This window comes from Chrysemys picta, chromosome 1, assembly GCF_011386835.1.
Source record: "Chrysemys picta bellii isolate R12L10 chromosome 1, ASM1138683v2, whole genome shotgun sequence".
NCBI classification, from domain to species: Eukaryota; Metazoa; Chordata; order Testudines; family Emydidae; genus Chrysemys; species Chrysemys picta.
This window is the reverse complement of record NC_088791.1, coordinates 122,689,490-122,708,794: the sequence shown is the minus strand read 5'-3', so window position 1 is coordinate 122,708,794 and position 19,305 is coordinate 122,689,490. Positions and strand designations below refer to the sequence as shown.

Below are 19,305 nucleotides of genomic sequence, written 5' to 3'. Positions count from 1 at the left end.
ATTGTAGTTGTTGACATTCAAAAGACAGCTGGTGTGGCTGACATGTCAACTACTTATAACTTCTTCATAAGTTGGTTTCTTGCAGTAGCTTTCTGATGAATGAATGAATTGGATCCAGGTGCTAGGTCCTCAGCTGGTGTAAATTGTTGAGTTCATATCCTAAAACTCAGAATCAAAGAGTCACTAACTAGGTTGTGATATGATACTCTCTTCCTATGAATCGTGTCAGTAATATATCTTGAACATTAAGGAGTCCTTAAGTATGCATTGCAAAGACAGGAAGTAATGGCCCAGAAGCAGTGGAATGGCTGCTTTTTCTTTTTTCCACAAGATTCCGTGTCTTAGTCAGAGACATGAACATCGCCACTTTTTCCATCCCAGTCCTCTTTTCCCACCCTTAGAGGTCCATATAAGGAACAACCTCGGTCCTTGCAACCATGGAGGAACTGACAAAATTTCATCAAAGTCCATCAGTACAGCTTCCTGGTTGGCTAGGAGGATTGCTGCTGAGCACTTAGTCCTCCTTTCTACGCCCAGTCTTAGGGCTTGTCTTCACTACCGGGGTAAGTCGACCTAAGTTGCGCCACTCCAGCTACGTGAATAACGTAGCTGGAGTCGATGTAGCTTAGGTTGACTTACTCTGGTGTCTTCACTGTGCTGTGTTGATGGGAGACGCTCTCTGGTCAACTTACCTTACTCCTCTTAGGCCTGGTCCACACTAACCCCCCATTTCGAACTAAGGTATGCAAATTCAGCTACGTTAATAACGTAGCTGAATTCGAAATACCTTAGTTCGAACTTACCCCGGGTCCAGACGCGGCAGGCAGGCTCCCCCATCAATGCCGCGTACTCCTCTCGCCGAGCTGGAGTTCCGGCGTCGACGGCGAGCACTTCCGGGATCGATCCCAGAAGATCGATTGCTTACCGCCAGACCCGGAGGTAAGTGTAGACCTACCCTTAGAGAGGTGGAGTATCTGGGGTCGACCAGAGAACCCGCTAAAATTGATGGCAGAGCATCTTCACTAGACTCGCTAAATCGACACCCGCTGCATTGATTTCAGCAGCCAAGAAGACAAGCCCTTATAGCTGTAGGATTGGTTTGATGCTATTGGGAGTCCTGCTTATGGAAGGGCTACTGGAAAAGGCCTATATGGGCTGAGCATGCTATCACCATGACACTCTCACTCCTTTTTACCCCAGGGAAAAGGAAACCCTGGACCCTGTTCCCCATTACCCTGCACCTTGTGCAGCTATTTGCACCAATGTGAAAATGTGCTTTTCTGATTTAGTATTTTACAGCTACTTTGCAGTGGTGACTTTGCAAGATGCAGGGCATCAGAGAATCAGACCCCAAGAATTGAGCCGAGCCCTCCTGTAGAGAAGTGCTATCATGAGGCTAAACCACCAACAGGGTTATGTTGTGATTTATAACCTGAAGTAATTATTTTTAGGGGTTCCATTCCCCTTTATACATCTTCACTCTCTACCTGTTATAAAACTGAAGTGTCTGGATTCATCTGCCGGTTTTTATCTGTACCTGCCCTGCCTTTTAATTCTCACTTTGAATTTATAATACCCATTTCTTAACTTCTTAAATAAAAAAAAGTCAGTATTACACTAGAAAACAGCCCAATCTGGATTTCCTGGCTATAGGAAGATGTGTTGGCAGCTTGACTTTAGAAAACACCACATTGATTTTTCAGTAAGCGTTTGTTTGATCATACATTAATAGTATATAAACATTTAAAGGATGGGTTGTTCCTTGCCCTTATTAACAGTGGAAGATCTCTGGTGCCAGACAGAGACAATCCCAGATCTTAAGCTCATGGGAGTACAGGTACTGCTCCTTCTGCATCCATGGGAGCTTACATCCCTCTCAAAGGGGTAGGGGGGTTGCCATGACTCCCCCTCCACATGGAGCTGTACAGGGTTTGTGCAGTCTATGCACCCACCATGCAGGCAGAGACGGGGTTTTGCTTTTGAGGCACGCTTTGTACCCCATGTTACCCCTAGGGATGTGTGCTTTGCACAACTCCTCGCTCAGGGCTATGCCTACCTGGACTGCAAAATTTGAGCCTTATGTTAATCTTTTTTTAAAAATACACGCTAAATAGTAAAAACTAGATAAATAAAGGTCCCTTATGCAATTGTTAGGTTTTGGGGGGAGGGGGCGCTAATCATTTGTTTTTGAGATCTTCAAAAGTTTTATTTCATCCACCCAGTCACTAATCACAAATGTCTAGGCTATGGCTGTAATGCCGTAAGAATGCATGGTTCGTAATTAAAGCTTAGAGCTTTTACTGTAGCACTAAACCCCAGCTGTGGCACAGCACTGAAATGCCAGCTTTGATATCTGAAACTGACGATTTAACAGCATAAATAAATTTATTTAAATTTTAACATTGTCTATAGGTCCAATCCTACAGCTCTAATGCAGTCAGAACTCCTGCAAGATAAGAGTACAGTGAAAGTTTGCCCTGGATTATAAATTCAGTCACTGCCTTATTGTACATTTACATTGCTTGATCTTAAATTGATTCTTCACTTGACGCAAGGTTTTGACAGTAACTACACCCCGTTGGAAACTGATTTGCGGGTCCTGTGATAGTAGGTTTTGAGAAGAGGTGTGACCAAATGGAAAAGGTGTACAGCTCTGATTTTTTTTTTACTCTGTTGTAAATCCCAGGAGGAAACTCTAAATTAGATCCTATTTCATATTCGTATCCTATTTGACTGTAGAGAAGAGTGGTTAGATTTTATCTCATTAATTAGTATTGATTTCTAAGAGGGACTGACTAGCCTAAGAATTTGATGATGACAGACAAAGCATGCCACCTCTGCATCACTCATCTGAATATGTCCTAGGTCAATGGGGAGAAAAGTTTTCCCCATCTGATCCCAAAAGAGCTGGAGCAAAGAAAACACCGTAATTACTTATTACTGTTTGCGTTACCGTAGTGCACAGGAGCCCCCTCATGGACCAGGCCCCCGTTGTGCTAAGTGCTGTACAAACACAGTACAATAAATGGTCTTTGCACCAAAGAGCTTACAATCGAAATATAAGAGGAGACGAGATTGATTCAGACAGACTGACAGGAGTGCGAGGAAGCAGCAAGACAGCACTGGTCAGTAGGAGAGGCTTAGGTGTTAGTGCAACAGTGGCCTAACCGGTGTCCAGTTTTTTGTAGGCATCGCAGCAGGAGGATAATGGGTTAGTTTTGCAGATGTTGGAGAGCTTTTCCTAGGCATGAGGGGCGGCATTGGAGAAAGCACAAAGGTGCTTGTTTGAAAATGTAACAGGTGACCAGTGGAGCCTGGCATCGTGGGCCAATCACAGTGTGTAAAGCAGCGGGAGAGCTCCACAGACACTACTGCGTCCCTGAGACCTCAGCAGCCCTGGCTGCTTTTACACACCTTGCATGTGAAGGGTAATGGCTGGTGGATCTGTATATGGTGGGTCAACTGGTACACCCCTCACTCCTTTCCTCCACCCCTCCATGGCAGGGCACATAGACCCTGCATTTCCCCACCCCCCAGATACATCAAGATGAAGCAATGTAGAGAGCCCCTCTGACTAATATGGTGCTGGCTGCTCAGAAACCAAAGCAAATGAGCAGTATTAGAATAGAATAGAGGGGATTTGGACCCCACATACGGACTCCAGCAATCCTGCCTCGTCTCCTGCACCTGGGTGGCCTCTGCCATCGAGGAAAAAGGAGCTGGATTTCATCCAGGGCCTGTTGAATTGATTAGATGGTTTCTAAGTCTTGCATATATATCCATTAGCTGCTCCTTTTTATTGTTAACAAGTCTAAACATCATTTTGAGGCAGGCTTTGATTAGCAGCACTAACAAGACAGTTCCTACCTGTCAGACTGGAGAGATAATTTATCCCAACAGTTTAAAAAAAATGATTCAGCAGACTATTTGAAGATTAACTCTTGGGAAATTTGGGCAGGCTGATCACAGATTTCTATAATGCAGTAATTGCTACTTATTTGACTATTATTTGGACAAAAGAAAGCCAATACAAATGGGAGTTACCTCCCCTCCCGGTATGTTTGATTTTCTGGAGTGGAATATTTCTCTTTCATAATTGTTTTTTCTGCCACTAGGCCTGTGCCCCTATGTGATCCTAGAGCACCCTCCTTTTCCAGGGACCCCATACAGCATACATTTACCCATTTTGCCAACTAGAAGGCCCACTGAGATTCCCATGACCCTTTATGACTTCAGGGTCAGCACGCTATTGCAGAGATTAAATTCCCTGCCTTCCCTCCTCCCCTGTTGAAAAGTTGAACTTTGGCAACACTTTCTGGTTTTCTGATCCACGTAGTGGAAAAGGAGGTCCCACTACAAATGGCAGATCCTCACAAAAAGGGGAGAGTTGGTGGAGTTTCTTCGTAGCCAGAGTAGGTTGCTAGCAAACTGGAGGTGTTTGAGGTGTATGTGTTGTGAATATATGGAGGAGATCCAGTTTTATTGGGGAGTTGGGAGCTGAATGTGGCCTCACGTGTATTTTCAGATAGGTCCCCATGGAATGTAGAGCTCGCCCCACTCTCTCCCCTTTAACATCATGTATTATATTTCTAATAGGTTATCCTGAGGTCAGCTAGTTATTGAAGGGTGAAGTATGGTTCAATGAAGAAATAAAGTGTGCTGTTCGTTTGTTTATAGTACGTTCTGCAGCCTTTATGAGCAAATTCTATGGAAAACCTGTAAAAATTAATACCTCTTTCACAAATGGAGCTATAAGACTTTATGTTCCTGGCAAATAATATATAGCTCAAAGGATTCGAAATAAAATGTGCTCCTTTAAGTATCAAAGTGGTGGTGTTATATGTCTCATAAATGGCTATAACTTTTCATGCACAAAAAATTAAATTACATGAAGAAATGCAGCCAGATCAACAAAGGCGAAGACATATAGAGTTAAAGCTGCTATGGGGTTTTTAATTTATCTTATGGTAACTGGTCATTACAGCACATGTGGCTCTCTGCCAGAGGATCCCATAGTTCTGGTGACTATTATATGCCCCAGGCTAGTTCTATATAAATAAAATTTAAAAAGCTTACACTGAATCAGTATTAAGGGTCTCAGGAATCCACAAAAACAAGGGCATTTGGAGTTGACTCCTGTTCCAGCTGTAATTCACCTAATTGCAGAGGCACTTACTGGCTAAGGGCCCATTCTTGGTGCTGGTTTGGGCCTCCTGTGAAGCACAGTCAGCCTTCAACTGCCGCTGACTTCTGTGGAAGTTGTGGGCTCTTAGCAGTTCATGCGATCAGGACCAATGTAGGGAGGAGCTGCCTCTGCTTTGATCTTGGTTAGAGTGGGGAAACAGGCAATCCTTTGGAGTCATGGGTTCTAATATTCAAGTGATATCAGATATCCAGACCTCAGAATCTAATCTGATTATCCGCCACAGCTCAATCACCTCCGGAACCCTCTTTTTCCTAGGCCCCAGGGGCTCCCTTTCTCCACCAGCCTTCATCTGTTGCAGGAGTGAGAGAGGAAACAGCTGAGACATTTAGGGACTGCTGAGTGGCTGCTCCCCCCATCTTCAATCTTCAAGGGGCAGTGTCTTAGATCCTTCGGTCCTGAAAGAGGCTCTGGCAAGTGGGAGGAGGCCCAAGCCTTGATAGAAGAGGGACAGTAAAACCTCTAAGTGTTTAGTATCCCTCCCATGGTTCTGACAGATGCCCCAGAGTCTCATGCACAATACCTAGGCAAGCTGGTGTCAAGCTGCAGCTGAGCAGCAGCCAGAGACTTGGACCATCTATGAAGGAAAAAGGATCTTTTGGGCGGGGGGAGGTGTTCTGAGCTTTTTGGGATCTTTTGTGATTGGAGTTCGGCTGTCAGACAACCCAGGTTTTCAACCTTTTTTCATTTGTGGACCCCCTACAAAATTTTGAATGGAGCTGCGGATCTCTTCAGAAATCTTAGACGTCATCTGCGGACCCCCAGGGGTCTGTGGACCACAGGTTGAAAACTACTGTCCTACAGAGAGAGAGTTTTCTGGGTAGGAATGGGTTAACCCAAAATGCAGAATATAAGTAATTTCAGGATGATATTCGGAAATATTTGGCCCCACAAACAGGGATGATATTTGGGCTCATTGGGAAGTTTTATTATCCCGTTTACCCATCCTTTCCTCCCAGTCTGTCAGTTTGGGTGAGAGATGAGGTGCCTAAGCATGAATTTTCTAAGTAGCACATGCTGCCAGGTTCTTATCACTCTGCAATGGGAGTGCAGATATCCAGAGGACATAAGCACCATGGCAATATAGAATATGTTTGCAAGACCTCAATATGTTTGGCTGTACAGTACTCAGTAACAAAAATGTGTCCCGGTTTTCTGAGGTAAAAATGTTTCATAGAGAGTTTGGTGTTATGTGAGCAGTGTCACACAAAAATAAACAAATTTGTCTGCAAAACCACTCATTTGTCCTCCCTTTCTCCCCCCCTTTTTTTATAAATAAGATTGACCGATGTGTTGCCCTTTTACTGGACAGGTTAATGAGCAGTTGTCAGAGTGATTGGCCCAAGTGCATTTGTTCTCCATCTGATCATTAAGACCAGATTTTAAAAAAGAATCCATCACCCAACAACTCCCATTTAGGCACCTAAATAAAGATTTCCAAAATTGTTCAGCACCCAGCAGCTCTGTGTTCTTACTGGGAATTCCTCGCTGCTGAAATCTGTCTGAAAACTTGGCTGCTTTTTAAAAGGCCTTATTGAGAGTTGAACACTCTTGAATATTTTGCTCCAGCAGTGAGTGCTGGAGCACTTTTGAACCCTAGGAATCCAATCTTACTTGTTAATGGCCAAACTTCCATTGATTTTTATAGCAGTGGGAACAGGCTCAGTCCCTTTGTGACTGGTACAAGAATAGAAATATATAACTGGTAGTACTAGGTATTACATTTAACCATGTTTGATGTTTTGGATTGGGTCTTGTGTCCAGTCAATGATATTTCCGCAGAAAATATTTTCAGGCTATTTTTTTGTAAAGTATCTTCAACAGTTTTCTATTTGCTACCTTCTAAGGTTTAAAATAAACTAAGGGCCAAATAGTGATACCCTTCCTCATGTGGAATAGCATCTTTCGCCAGGAGTGGTTCCACTGATGTCCAGGGAGCTACTTGTGCAGCAAGAGTACTACTTGCTCTGAGTAAGGGCATCACAGTCTGACCCTAAGAAACATTAGGGTAGGTAAAAGGTGTCCGCTAACCGTGGAGACTGAAGTCCATTGTTTATTTACAGCCCAGGTATGTCGTGGGGCACTGCTCTCTCTGAGCTTCCTCACGCTAACCCATATATCTCATCTACATGTACATCTACTTCATCTTCCATATGAGTCCTAGCCTCACCACTGAGACTGCCAACAAGGGTTCCTAATTGTGCCAGTTGTGATGCTCCTTGTAGTGTTGTTGCTTCTTGTCCACTGGGAACAGGACTGAAGCCACCACAAAGCCACTGGCTGGGAACAATATTAAGACACGACATAGTTTGCCAATTCCTTTTCTAGTGGCTTTTCTCCCTGAATATAGCTTTGTCATTTAACATCCATGCTGTATTGCATAGCACCTAGCCGTTTGTTTTTATTTTGCTCTTAGAATTGTTCAGACCAGTACATTATTTATCAGGACATATGTTTTATGCAGGCAGTGAGGTGTCCTATTATCCAACATGTCGATTGCATGTTCTTTATAACTTAACTCCTCTGAACTCTCTCTCGTCTCAGAGAGGCCATTGTGTTGTCAGTCATGCCAAATTGTATGCGTTTATGTGCCACAGTTTTGTGACAGAAACTGATATTTATTAGGAAGTTGTGATCACTATAATACAATGCAATGAAAAGGAGGTGCACAGTTGTCTTTCCAAAAGATGACCAGCATTCTCTCTCTTTTAAGCCCCTCATTTTAGTACCTGTCAATCTGTAACTCCTTTAAAGGAGTATCAGAACCTACGTTGATTTCACTCTTTCATTGTACTATATATTGGTGAGTAGATCACTTATCACTAACTCCCTGGACATATTCTACACTAGAATTGTGAAACCATAAGAGGATGCACTTGGGGTTCTTGACAGTGCAACTCTGGGTAAGAGTCTCACAAAATACATTTTGTGCTCTTTCCTGAGAGGCATCTGCTCAGTAACTCTCAGGATTTACTCCAATTAGTAACAGTGGAGGTGGTAGGTTAACTTATTATTTATTATTGTATTGTGGTAGCACCTAGCACTCCAGTGTGTTAGGCGCTGTACAAACACTTAATAAGACACATGCCCTGCCCCCGAGAGCTTACAATCTAAATAGACAAATGAGACAAAAAGTGGGAGGGGAAACAAAAGCAGAGAAATGAAGTGACTTGCTAGGAATAGAATAAAGGGCCCTATCCACTGGACCATGCAGATTGTATGTAACGGATCTGAAGCACATACCTACTCTTGGTTCAAATTTTCTACAGATCTGATTTACCCCTTCTTCTTTCTAAGGCAGATACTGTATTTACGTTGAGAGGCATGTAGATTACTGTGTTTAGGTCTCTTGGAGGAGACCTCTTAAAATCAAGTTTCTGTCTACTCTTCATGGATATTCCTAAAGCACAGGTTCCTCTGAGTGTCTTGTGCACCCTCTGGCGCCCCCTTGTTGTGCACTGTATGTACTGGTTGGCAGTCACACACCATTTGTGGGTGAGTTGTGTTTCAGTGATGGTCTGCATCTATATAGCTTGTGAAATATTTTGGGTTCTTTCAGGTTGAAAAGTATAATTAATTGTTCTAAGTGCCATTTCATTTTCATTCCAGGAATTTTCTCTCCCAGACCTGCTGCGTGCTAATTTAAAATATAATTGCTGATATCTTGCCATTTGCTAAGATGCTGTATGAGATTGAATTGCCTGTTACTCCCAGTAACTGCCGGTATTGTTGACAGAAAGAAAACTATATTGGTTAAAGAGGGTCTTAGCCATTGCAGATATAAATACTAAAAATGATTAAGCAGGCTTTTTCCCACTAAAAACACTTTCTGCTGTATTAATGAAATACAACAAAAGATGACAACGTTCTTTAGCTGATCTTCCTCTAACTTTCAGTCACACAAAGGTTGATGTTCAAGGAATGTTTGGGAGGAAGGAGTGTAGTGAATCCAGTGTAACTTTTCCTTTGTTATAGGTTCAGTTGTGACGCTACCTTGCAGCCCCCTTATTCCCTTGCACTTCCTACCTCTGTTGCTAGTCTGTGCATAGGAGCTGACTCCAGGGGTGCTCTGGGGCTGGAGCACCTACAGGGGAAAAAATAGTGGGTGCTCAGCAGCCACCTGTCAATCAGCCCCTCCCCCCAGTGCCTCCTCTCAGCTGTTCTGCAGCGGTGGGAGGAGCGGAGTGGGAAAAGGCAGAGTGAGGGCAGGGCATGCTCTGGGGAAGGGGGAGGGAAAGAGATGCTAAGTGAGTTGCCCCAGGTCATGCAGGAAATCTGGCAGAGTAGGGTGTCTCATGTCCTATCCATATCATCCTAACCACTGCACCAACCTTCCTCTGACAAATGTGGGGTATCTTCTCCCCTTCCACATGGGTGGGTGACGAGTGAGCAGAAGTGGGGATTGGGCATAATCTTGATTCTGTTTCTCCTCCCTCCTCCCCCTCCGAATGTACAGAGCAGCACCGCTGATTTGTTGCAGATGGGGAAGTGATTACTCTTCACTCTGGAGTAAGAGAGGAACCAGCCCACACTGTGACTGAGTCACAGTTTGATTTCTGGTCTGCTCCTGACAGAATGCAACTATGCATTGACCTTCATCAGAGCTCACCGGGGGGGGGGGGGGAGGGGGGAGTCTAATCCTATATGGCACAGTACCTGGGCCTTTGCTATTTCAGCAGGATTTATTTTAGAGGTTGGAATGACTGAAATATTCAGAGAATTTTCAAGCAGAAATTGCACACATGTATAGTGAATACCTACATTCAGTGGATCCATTCCTGAGAGGAATGCCAGGCGCTTGCAAATCCCATTGAAATCAATTAAAAGTACCTCTCAAGATTTGCTTTTTTAGAAAGGAATTGGGATTGACATAAAAATCTAGAAGACTATCTTCTTGTCACTTCTTCAATTTATGCAACCTAGTTCTTCACTCTGCTGTACCGGTTGTATTGTGCTGTAACTCCACTGACTCTTTTTATGCAGAATTCATTAACTTTCCAAATACCAATGAACTTACTGAATAAACACTCTGACTCACTGAATGGAGTTCTGAAATCTCCATTACTAATTGGGAAAATTTTAACCTCCATATACATTTTTCAAGTAATGATATGACAGGTCACCAAGGAGTGATGCAGTCCAGTGATCTTGTACTGTGGTCTTTACTTTTGTTGTTGTTGCTCTATTTCTTAAACCCAGGGGATACCGAATAGTCCTACAACCGCACTTCACTGTTAGCAGACTATGCAGCTGAAAGTACAGGGTGTTATGAATGAGATCATCTGTTTCACAAATTGGTGGTAAATACTATTTAAAAAAAAAAAATCCCAACTTAAATGGAACCACTTCAAAGGTCAAGGGGCCTGATTCTCCTCTTCGTAAGCCTCTTTTACACTGATGTAACTACATTGTAATCAATGCAGATAAACATTGCTTAGCACTTTGTGGGGAGGTGATCCTAGTCTCATGTTTCATGCAGTTTAAAGATCAGTTCTGCCAGATATGCAATTTCCAGCACCATGCAGTAGCCAGGAGGATATTTGGAAAGATTTTTATTACCTTGCTTATATGTAGGCAGTTAGGAGGATCTGCCTGTGTATGACCCTGATGTTAGGATTTAGTCTTCAGTCTGATATCCAGTGCTTTTCTTCCTAGCATGATGCAAAAATGGTCAGAAATTATTTTGCCCCCTTAACTTGTATGGAGGTGAAGGAGTATTTTCAAAAACCCAATTCAGGCAGATTGCACACCAGACTGAATGCTGAACGGGACCTGAAACATGACACTAATCTGTCTCATTCACTTTGAAAAAGCAAATTATTTCTTCTTTTTAAGTCAGGGTTAAAGGGCCCCCTCTTTCCTCACATACAATATATGAACTCCATGAATGGTGGCAAAAAGGCATAAGGGGAGGATATTGCTAGCAAAATATAATAGGATGTTGACCTTTTGCAGCAGATTATACAGAAAGAGGGTTATTGTGATGTTGCAGTTGCCTGGTGATTAAAGTATACAGAAGACATTCAAGGAACTACTTAAGCCTTCCTCTGGCAAATTAGATCTTCTCTTCCAGCCTTTGGTTTGCTTTTGCATACTCTAGGTATTCCCACTTATCATTATCTCTGCTTAGAGGGGAGAATCTCTTTCCACTGTCGTCTCATTGTCTTATCCATTAGTCATATATCTGAGTTACGAGTTATGAAAAGACTAATTCACACTGGTAGGAACCATTATGTCCTGTCCAGAGCAAGACCCAAATTCCTCCTCCTCCTCCTCCCCCATCCTAGAATGAAGATAGTCATTCATTCATAGAACTGCTGTTCATGTCAGAAGTCAGAGTAGAAGAAGAACAGCACAGTTTGTTTGAACAAACAGCATCCTCATGTAGTGGTTGATCCAACTCCTAGCAGAGTCAATAGAATGGATGGTTGAACTGGGCTCTTAAGGCTAGATTAAAGTGGAACGCTTAGCTCTGAGGAGAGTGAGTTTCTTCCTCGGAGGAGCCCAGGCAAGGAACTGTAACTGTAGAACAGCAGTTCTCAACAAGGGGTCCAGGGCCCTCTGGAGGGCCCTGAGCAGGTTTCAGGGGGGTCGCCAAGGAGGGCCAGTGTTAAACTTGCTGGGACCCTGTGTGGGGCTGAAGCCCAGAGCTCCCAGCCTGCCACCTGAAGTCGAAGCCTGAGTAACTTAGCTTTGTGGGGACCCCTGTGGTGTGAGGCCCTGGGCAGTTACCCTGCTTGATACATCCTAATGCTGGTCCTGGCTTTTATAGCAGAAAAACAGTTGTGGCACTGGCAGGCCATGGAGTTTTTATGGTATGCTTTTTGGGGGGGGGGGAGCTCAGAAAGAAAAAGGTTGGGAACATTTTGGGAACATTTTGACATTCAGGTCAGGCTATAAGGTCTGTCCCTTTCCCAGGATTTTTCTGAAGTGGGAAGGTTGAGCAAATGGGGCTGAATGGTGGGAGAATGCAGTTTGAACATTGGTTCAGCTTGTAGGCTGTGTACGTTTTATGGAGTGTGTGTATGTGCTCAGAGCCGTGGATGGGAGTATGTTGAGTACATCCAAATAAATGTTCCAAAATGTGTGTTCTTTGGTGTTCAGAACACTGATTAATTTAAACAACGGGAGTAACTGTGCTGTAAGTCAAGCAATTATTTTCTATCTCTGTTAAACAATTCAAACATTTTTTATATGCCCCTATAGATATAGATGTACACAATAACTAGTTGATTGGTAAGGTGATCAAATGGCCCAGACTTTTGGTAATGGGGACAGCATACAAAGCTTTTTCTACCTCTAGGTCACTGGTTAAAATCAGATTAGGTCTGAAGAGACCAAAAGTCCTTACCAACTGATGGCTTCTTAGTGTCACGTTTAAAATCATTTGTTGGTCTCAGTCCAGTTCCTAAGGTGCAGGTGTCTACATCCCAATCATTGGAGGTTTGTAAGAATAGGTTGGACAAATACCTGTTAGGGATGGCCTAGGTATACTTAATCCTGCCTCAGAGCAGGAGGCTGGACTAGATGATGACCTCTCGAGGTCTCTTCCTGCCTTACATCTCTGTGATTCTACAATTCTGTTACCAAATCCACCATCTCAATTGGCAACCTTGTGGAAAATCTTGATGGAGAAGCCCAATGAGAGTGAGCATGGAAACTGAACTATGCACTCTTCTCCTGAGGTGTTCCTTGCAGAACAAGGTGATGAACACATTGATGGGGTGAGTGAGTGTTTGGGGAACCTTGTCTCTTGGCCTTTCCGCTGGCTTGCAAGTATGTCCTCTGCGGAATGGTGATGTGGCAGATATATTTGGCTCCAAAACCATAGATACTTTGACTTTACTCTTTCCGTCTTGTGCAGCTTTAGCTGGAAAGAGATGATTTAGTCCTTAGTAGATTTATTAAGATTGTTGGGGTATTTTTGCCACACGAAGAGTGTGTGTGGTTTTGAAAGAAAGGTTCACCAGTTGTATGATTTTTTTTTTTTTTTTTTTAATACCTAGGAAACAATGTTATGAGGACCATCCATGGTGTGGGAGAGATGATGACACAAATGGTACTGAGCAGAGGATCTATCTTTCCCATCAGCGTACCTGATATACAGCCAAGCCTCCACTCGAGCAAGCAGGCCAGCCCAGACAGTGAAGATGTGACTGTGATGGACACCAAATTAAAAATCATTGAGATCTTACAGGTAAAAACCATGATGGAAAATTACAAAGCGGCTAGTTAATTTTAATCTACTTTATTCAGTTAGGCCAAATTCTGCGACCCAATCTTTCTAACATTGAGTACCACCTTTCTCTAATGGTCGTGCCTCAGCATGGAGAAGGATACTGCTCAGTGTCTGTAAGGGTGGCAGAATCTGGCCCTTAAAACCATCCTGGAAATATTCTCTACAGCAGTGGTCCTCAAACTTTTGTATGGGTGACCCCTTTCACACAGCAAGCCTATGAGAGTGACACCCCCCCCCCCTTGTAAAGTAAAAGCACATTTTTAAATATATTTAACACTGGTATAAATGCTGGAAGCAAAGCGGGGTTTGAGGGTGGAGGCTGACAGCTCGTGACCCCCTCCCCCATAATAACCTTGTGACCCCCTGTTTGATGAGAACTCCTGCTCTAGAGACAAAGGATATATTTCCAGGTTTACTTATACTTGTTTTATATCAGTATAATTTAATTGACTTCAGTAGTTACTCTTCATTTACACCAGTGTAACTAAGAACAGAACTGAGTCCAGACACACCGGAGAAATGCATGGCCAGACATTCTGGAAGCCCTCTCCAGATGTTCACTGGTGGAATGGAGAACAGAATTTGGGTCAGTGTCATTTTATCCTAGCCATTCCATGAGGTACATCCACTAGCATATGTCCCTAGGGTTCTCACCTTGTGCTGCTGTAAGTTATGTGCCACACAGAGTCTATTATTCTGCATATTAACTCCCACGTCCTGTAGGCACACACGCTCTGTAGAAATTTTTAGTATTTTTTGTAAATTCTGCTATCTGTTGATACAATTTGTCACTTTTGAAGCTTTCCATTTATACTGAATGTTTATGAAGTACGTCTTTTATATTTCCTTAATTATAAGTTGCTGAAAGATGAGCAATTGTTAGGTTATGCTTACTGTAGCATACATTTGTTCCAAATGTGATAGACTGCATATTTCAGAGCTCATAAATGAGCATAGGGTAGTGCTAAACTGCACTACTTTAGGGAGAGCCCTGAGAAGATATTACTATCCAGAGTCACTCCCACTTTCTTGCTCTCTCCTTATTCTGAGACGGGCAGTAAGCTATGACACCGCTTTTGGGATGCAGCTTACTTTCCCTTCATACTTGGCCGGCTCTGCCCGTTGGCACTTGGGAGGGCAGAGCCATGGTTCCAGTTTCTTCTTGCCCACTCCCCACCTATATGCTCACAGAAGAAAGAATCAGGTGAGGCAGCCCCTCCTGTCCCTTCTTCACTCTAGCCTCTGTCTGAGCAGGTCTAATGCCGTTCCCACAGGGAGTTGGAGAGGCCATACCCTCCACCGTTCCTCTCTGACATGGCTACGTAACACTAGGGCACAATCCTGTCATATACAGGAGAACCTCAGTGTTACGGACCCCTCTGGAATGGAGGCTGTTCGTAACTCTGAAATGTTCATAACTCTGAACAAAGCATAGTTCGAGTTCCAGATCCAGCAGCTGACACTCCAGGCCAGGATTCAGCAGCAGCTGAACTCCCTAGTCAGCCCTAGCATGGGTTTTCAAGCTTGGCCCCCTCCGGCCAGGTAGGGGATGGGTGGGGGTGTGTGTGTGTGTGAGAGAGAGAGAGAGAGAGAGAGAGAGAGAGGCATGTCCCCCTCGTAGGGGGGTGGGAGAGGAAGGGGATGGTGAAAGTTGCGCAGACCCCAGGGCTGCTCCAGCTGCCTTGGGCTAGCAGCCCCAGCGTCTTTCTGTAAGTGGCTGCCCTGTGAGTGGGGGTGGGGTGGGAGGACAGGCAGCGCAGATGTGCTTACCTTTAAGATGCAATACAGGCACAATACAGTACTTGCTGGTTTGTTTTTTTTTTTTTTTTTGGTCTCTGCTGTTTCACGTGGTATCTGGTTGACCAGTCAGTCTGTAACTCTGATGCTCGTACCTTTGAGGGTCTACTATATACTTGTGTTAACCCCCCCCTTCACACCAGTTTTATACCACAATACAGGCACAATGAGGGTTAAGCACACCTAAAACAGGAAAAAAATGTATACGGCTCCAAATCCTGCTGCTCTTACTCATGTGAATATTTTCACAGAGCCAGATTCTGATCACCGTTACCCTGGTGTAAATCCAATGAGCAAGTTACGTTTGTTTAAAAAAGCAAACCTCAGAAATAATCCTTTGTCTTTAGGTATATATTCACCACAAAGTATCCTCAAAAAGCAAATGCTGGCCAGGATATCACCACTAGTATTTTGCACTGAAAGATAAATGATTTGACTTTAGTGTTTCCATGCAGCTTTGGAATAGTCATCTGGTACCATGGGCAGATCCCAGAGCCCCTGGACAAGTCTGACCTGACTAAGATATTCATGGTGAGGGAGGTGCAACCTAAATGCAGCAGCGTGGTGTGGGAGGCCAATTCCAGGAAAGAAATCACAAAAATTATCATTTGAAAAACATAACTGTTTTATTTTCAGTAATGGACTTGAGCCCACTTAAAATTAGCTCCCTCCCCTCTCACAAAACAGGTTAGAGGAAAAAAAAAACCTGTATCTTATTTTAAACTCTTGTCTTGTAGTTTATCCTTAGTGTTAGACTGGACTATAGAATATCCTACATGCTGTCTATCTATAAGAAAGAATTTGGAGAAGACAGCGAGAATGTTGATAGCTCCACCATCTCTCCACCAGACACACCAGGCCTTGCCTCAGGTAACTGTTGCTGTTGTATTGCAGTTTATTGTTGCGGAAATTTTAGTAAGCAATGAACAAAACTACTTCAGAAAGCTGCACGTCACTCCAGATTGAAAGCTAGAGGGGTGCCCACAATAATGGATATTTGCTGGGCTGCTGCGCTCTAATTAAAATTTGATTCAGTTTTCCTATGACGGCGATTTATTATTCATTTGTACGCTTCCCAAAGGTTTGCTACGTGACAAAACAAATGAGAGTGAGAATGGACCATGGAGAATGGAGTGGGGATGGATAGTTACGCTTTGCTCTGTTTTTCTTTCTTGGGTCTTGTGTGCCTTGTGGCAGAACTGAGGTTTTCAGAGGGCTTTAAAGGGGGGTGGGGCTGATGAACCGTTGGCAGAAAATGTTTATGGATAGAGCAGTGGCACAGAAAAAAGCCTGGAACGGTCTATGAAGAGATTTGAAGCGGGTATTCTGGTTTTGCTGACACAGCAGAGGGGGTGGGTGCAAAAGGAATGGCAATTCACACTAATTCTTCAATAGGTTTGTGTCATTGTCTGCTAATTTGAGGGGTTGGTTACATCAAAGAAAATATGAAAGATGCAGCTTGCAAAGTCTTTGGGGGCATGGATCTTTGTTCTATTTGTACAGCGCCTAGCACAGAGGGTACATGACTGGGGCTTCTAGCCTACTAGGCTACTGCCATACAAATGAGAATAATTAAGGCCTGATCCTTCCCTCTTTATTATGGCAAATTTCCATTGACTGATTCAAATGGAGTTTTGCCTAGCCAAGGACTCCGTAGTTGGGCCTCAGCTTGTTGCACGTACTTAAACAGAGACAATAGTTTCTTTACCTGTGAAAACTAAATTATGGTCATGTGCTTTTTTTTTTTTTTTTTTCCTTTTCAGCAATTGTTCCTGACATAGATGAAATTGCAGCTCAGGCCGAGACAATGTTTGCTGGCAGGTATGCTTTCTGAAGGTTATACATCTGTCTGTATGTGCTCAATAATGCACAACATCTTTCTATTTAGATTTTTGTTCCTAATTGACTAGGGTTACCATATTTCAGCAAGCGAAAAAGAGGACGGGAAGAGCTCCGCCCTACCCCCGCCCCCATCCTGCCCTAGCCCTGCCCCTGCCACTTCCACTCCCTCCCACTTCCCGCCCCCCTCAGAACCCCCAACCCTCCCCCTGCTCCTTTGTCCCCTGACTGCCCCCTCCTGGGACCCTCCCCCCATCCTAACTGGCCCCCTAGGACCCTACCCCCTACCTGTACCCTGACTGCCCCAACCCTTATCCACACCCCCAACCACTCCCCACCCCCTGACAGCCCCCCCCAGAACTCGCGACCCATCTAAACCCCTCTGCTCCCTGTCCCCTGACTGCTCCGATCCCTCTCCCCACCCCTGCCCCCTGACAGCCCCGCCCCCAGAACTCCCAACCTCCCCCCCCCCCACTCCTTGTCCCCTGATTGCCCCCTCCTGGGATCCCTGCTCCTAACTGCCCTCCAGAACCCCACCCCCTACCTAAGCCTCCCTGTTCCTTGTCCCCTAACTGCCCCCTCCTAAGACTCCCCCCCCCCCCCCCCCAACTGCCCCCCAGGAGTCTACCCCCTACCTGTACCCTGACTGCCCAAAATCTTATCCGCCCCACCTCCCGAACTCCCGATTCCCCCCTCTCTTGACTGCCCCCTCCAGAACCTCCCTGCCCCTTCTCCGACCCCCTGGCCCCCTTACCCTGACGCTTGTCCCGGCACACTGGACAGCACGGGAGGAGGAGTGGGGGAGGAGCGCCAGACTGCCGGAGGCAATTTGCGAATGCAGGGAGGGAGGGAGTGATCTCTGCTGCAGGGGAAGCGGAGGAGGGGCTCTCTCTGGCTGTCGGAGCCCCATGTAAGTGGCACCATCCAGCCGGCTGCCCTGTTAGCCGCGTGCGCTCTGCATGGGGGGGGGGAAGTCTGGACATTTACAAATTCCCCCCCCGGACGCTATTTTTAGCTCAAAAAGCCGGACATGTCCGGGCGAATCCGGACGAATGGTAACCCTATAATTGACGATTTCTGTTTATTTTTTGTGTATCTTCCTCTCCCTTCCTCTCCTTTTACTAGTTCCTGTTGTCACATAACATGATCTCATAGAGAGGAGGTGGTGGGAGTAATAGCTACCACTGCAGCATAGATGTTAGACATGGGTCAGGGCCATGAAGTTCAGATCTGGGTTCCAAACACCCTAAAATTCAAGTGTGTATGGATCTGGTTTGGCCAGTTGTGGGATCTGGATTGGACACTCTACCCCCAAAGTTCAGGAGGGTTTGGATTCAGGTTTTTGGCTGGTTCCCATCTCTGTTGGGGCTTGTCTGCATGGGAAAATTAAACTGGTATAAAGGAAGGCATGGATTTAAAGCACTATAGTTATACCGGTATAACTCTCTGTGTGGATACTCTCATTCCAGTAAAAAAGTGTTTTCTGGTTTAGTTTTGTCACTTTGGAAGTGGTTTAAGCTAAGCCAAAAGCCCCACTTTTATTCTGGAATAAGAATGTCCACATAGGGGAGTTATGCCGGTATAACTATATCAGTTTAACTCTGTTGTTACACTTGTATGAGGGCTTGTCTTCACTACCTGCCCGGATCGGCGGGTAGAAATCAATCTCTCGGGGATCGATTTGTCGCATCTTGTCGGGACGCGATACTCGATCCCCAAATCGACGCGCGTACTCCACCAGCGCAGGTAGGAGTAAGCGCCGTCGACGGGGGAGCCGCGGCGGTCGATTTGCCGCTGTCCTCACAGCGGGGTAAGTCGGCTCGGATACATCGAATTCAGCTACGCTATTTGCGTAGCTGAATTTGCGTATCTTAAATCGATTTCCCCCCCCCCCCCCCCCAGTGTAGACCTAGCCTTAGTATAACTGGAAACATTTCCTGTGTAGACAAGCCTCTAGACTCTAAAGATTTTCCCAGAGCTCAGGAGAAGGGGGAAAGATGTCTGAGATGGGTGTTCTTAACTTTCCTCACTGAGTATGTCCCCTGTGTGTTCTTAGTCTTTGCCAACAAGAGGAATGTCTTCAGTCCTGTCCCTGAACTCCCATAATGAAAAACAACACACAGTTCTGGTGTGGCTCTTGGCACCTGTATCTTTCAATTGAACACTGAGTGTGAATGGCTTCTTGGAAACATTATTTCTGCTTTGATATGCGAAGTGTAAATCTGCT

At 44.7% G+C, this 19,305-nt stretch overlaps 1 protein-coding gene across 16 annotated transcripts in view; it reads left to right on the top strand.

The window, feature by feature from the left end:
- ITPR2 (inositol 1,4,5-trisphosphate receptor type 2) overlaps window positions 1–19,305 on the top strand; it is a 337,706-nt gene that overhangs the window by 128,922 nt on the left and 189,479 nt on the right. For all 16 annotated transcript variants that reach the window (XM_065569077.1, XM_065569053.1, XM_065569071.1 and 13 more), the window contains 3 exons: window positions 13,210–13,400; window positions 15,977–16,109; window positions 17,003–17,060. In XM_065569077.1, the coding sequence (XP_065425149.1) occupies window positions 13,210–13,400; window positions 15,977–16,109; window positions 17,003–17,060 (382 nt within the window). The remainder of the gene's footprint in view (window positions 1–13,209; window positions 13,401–15,976; window positions 16,110–17,002; window positions 17,061–19,305) is intronic.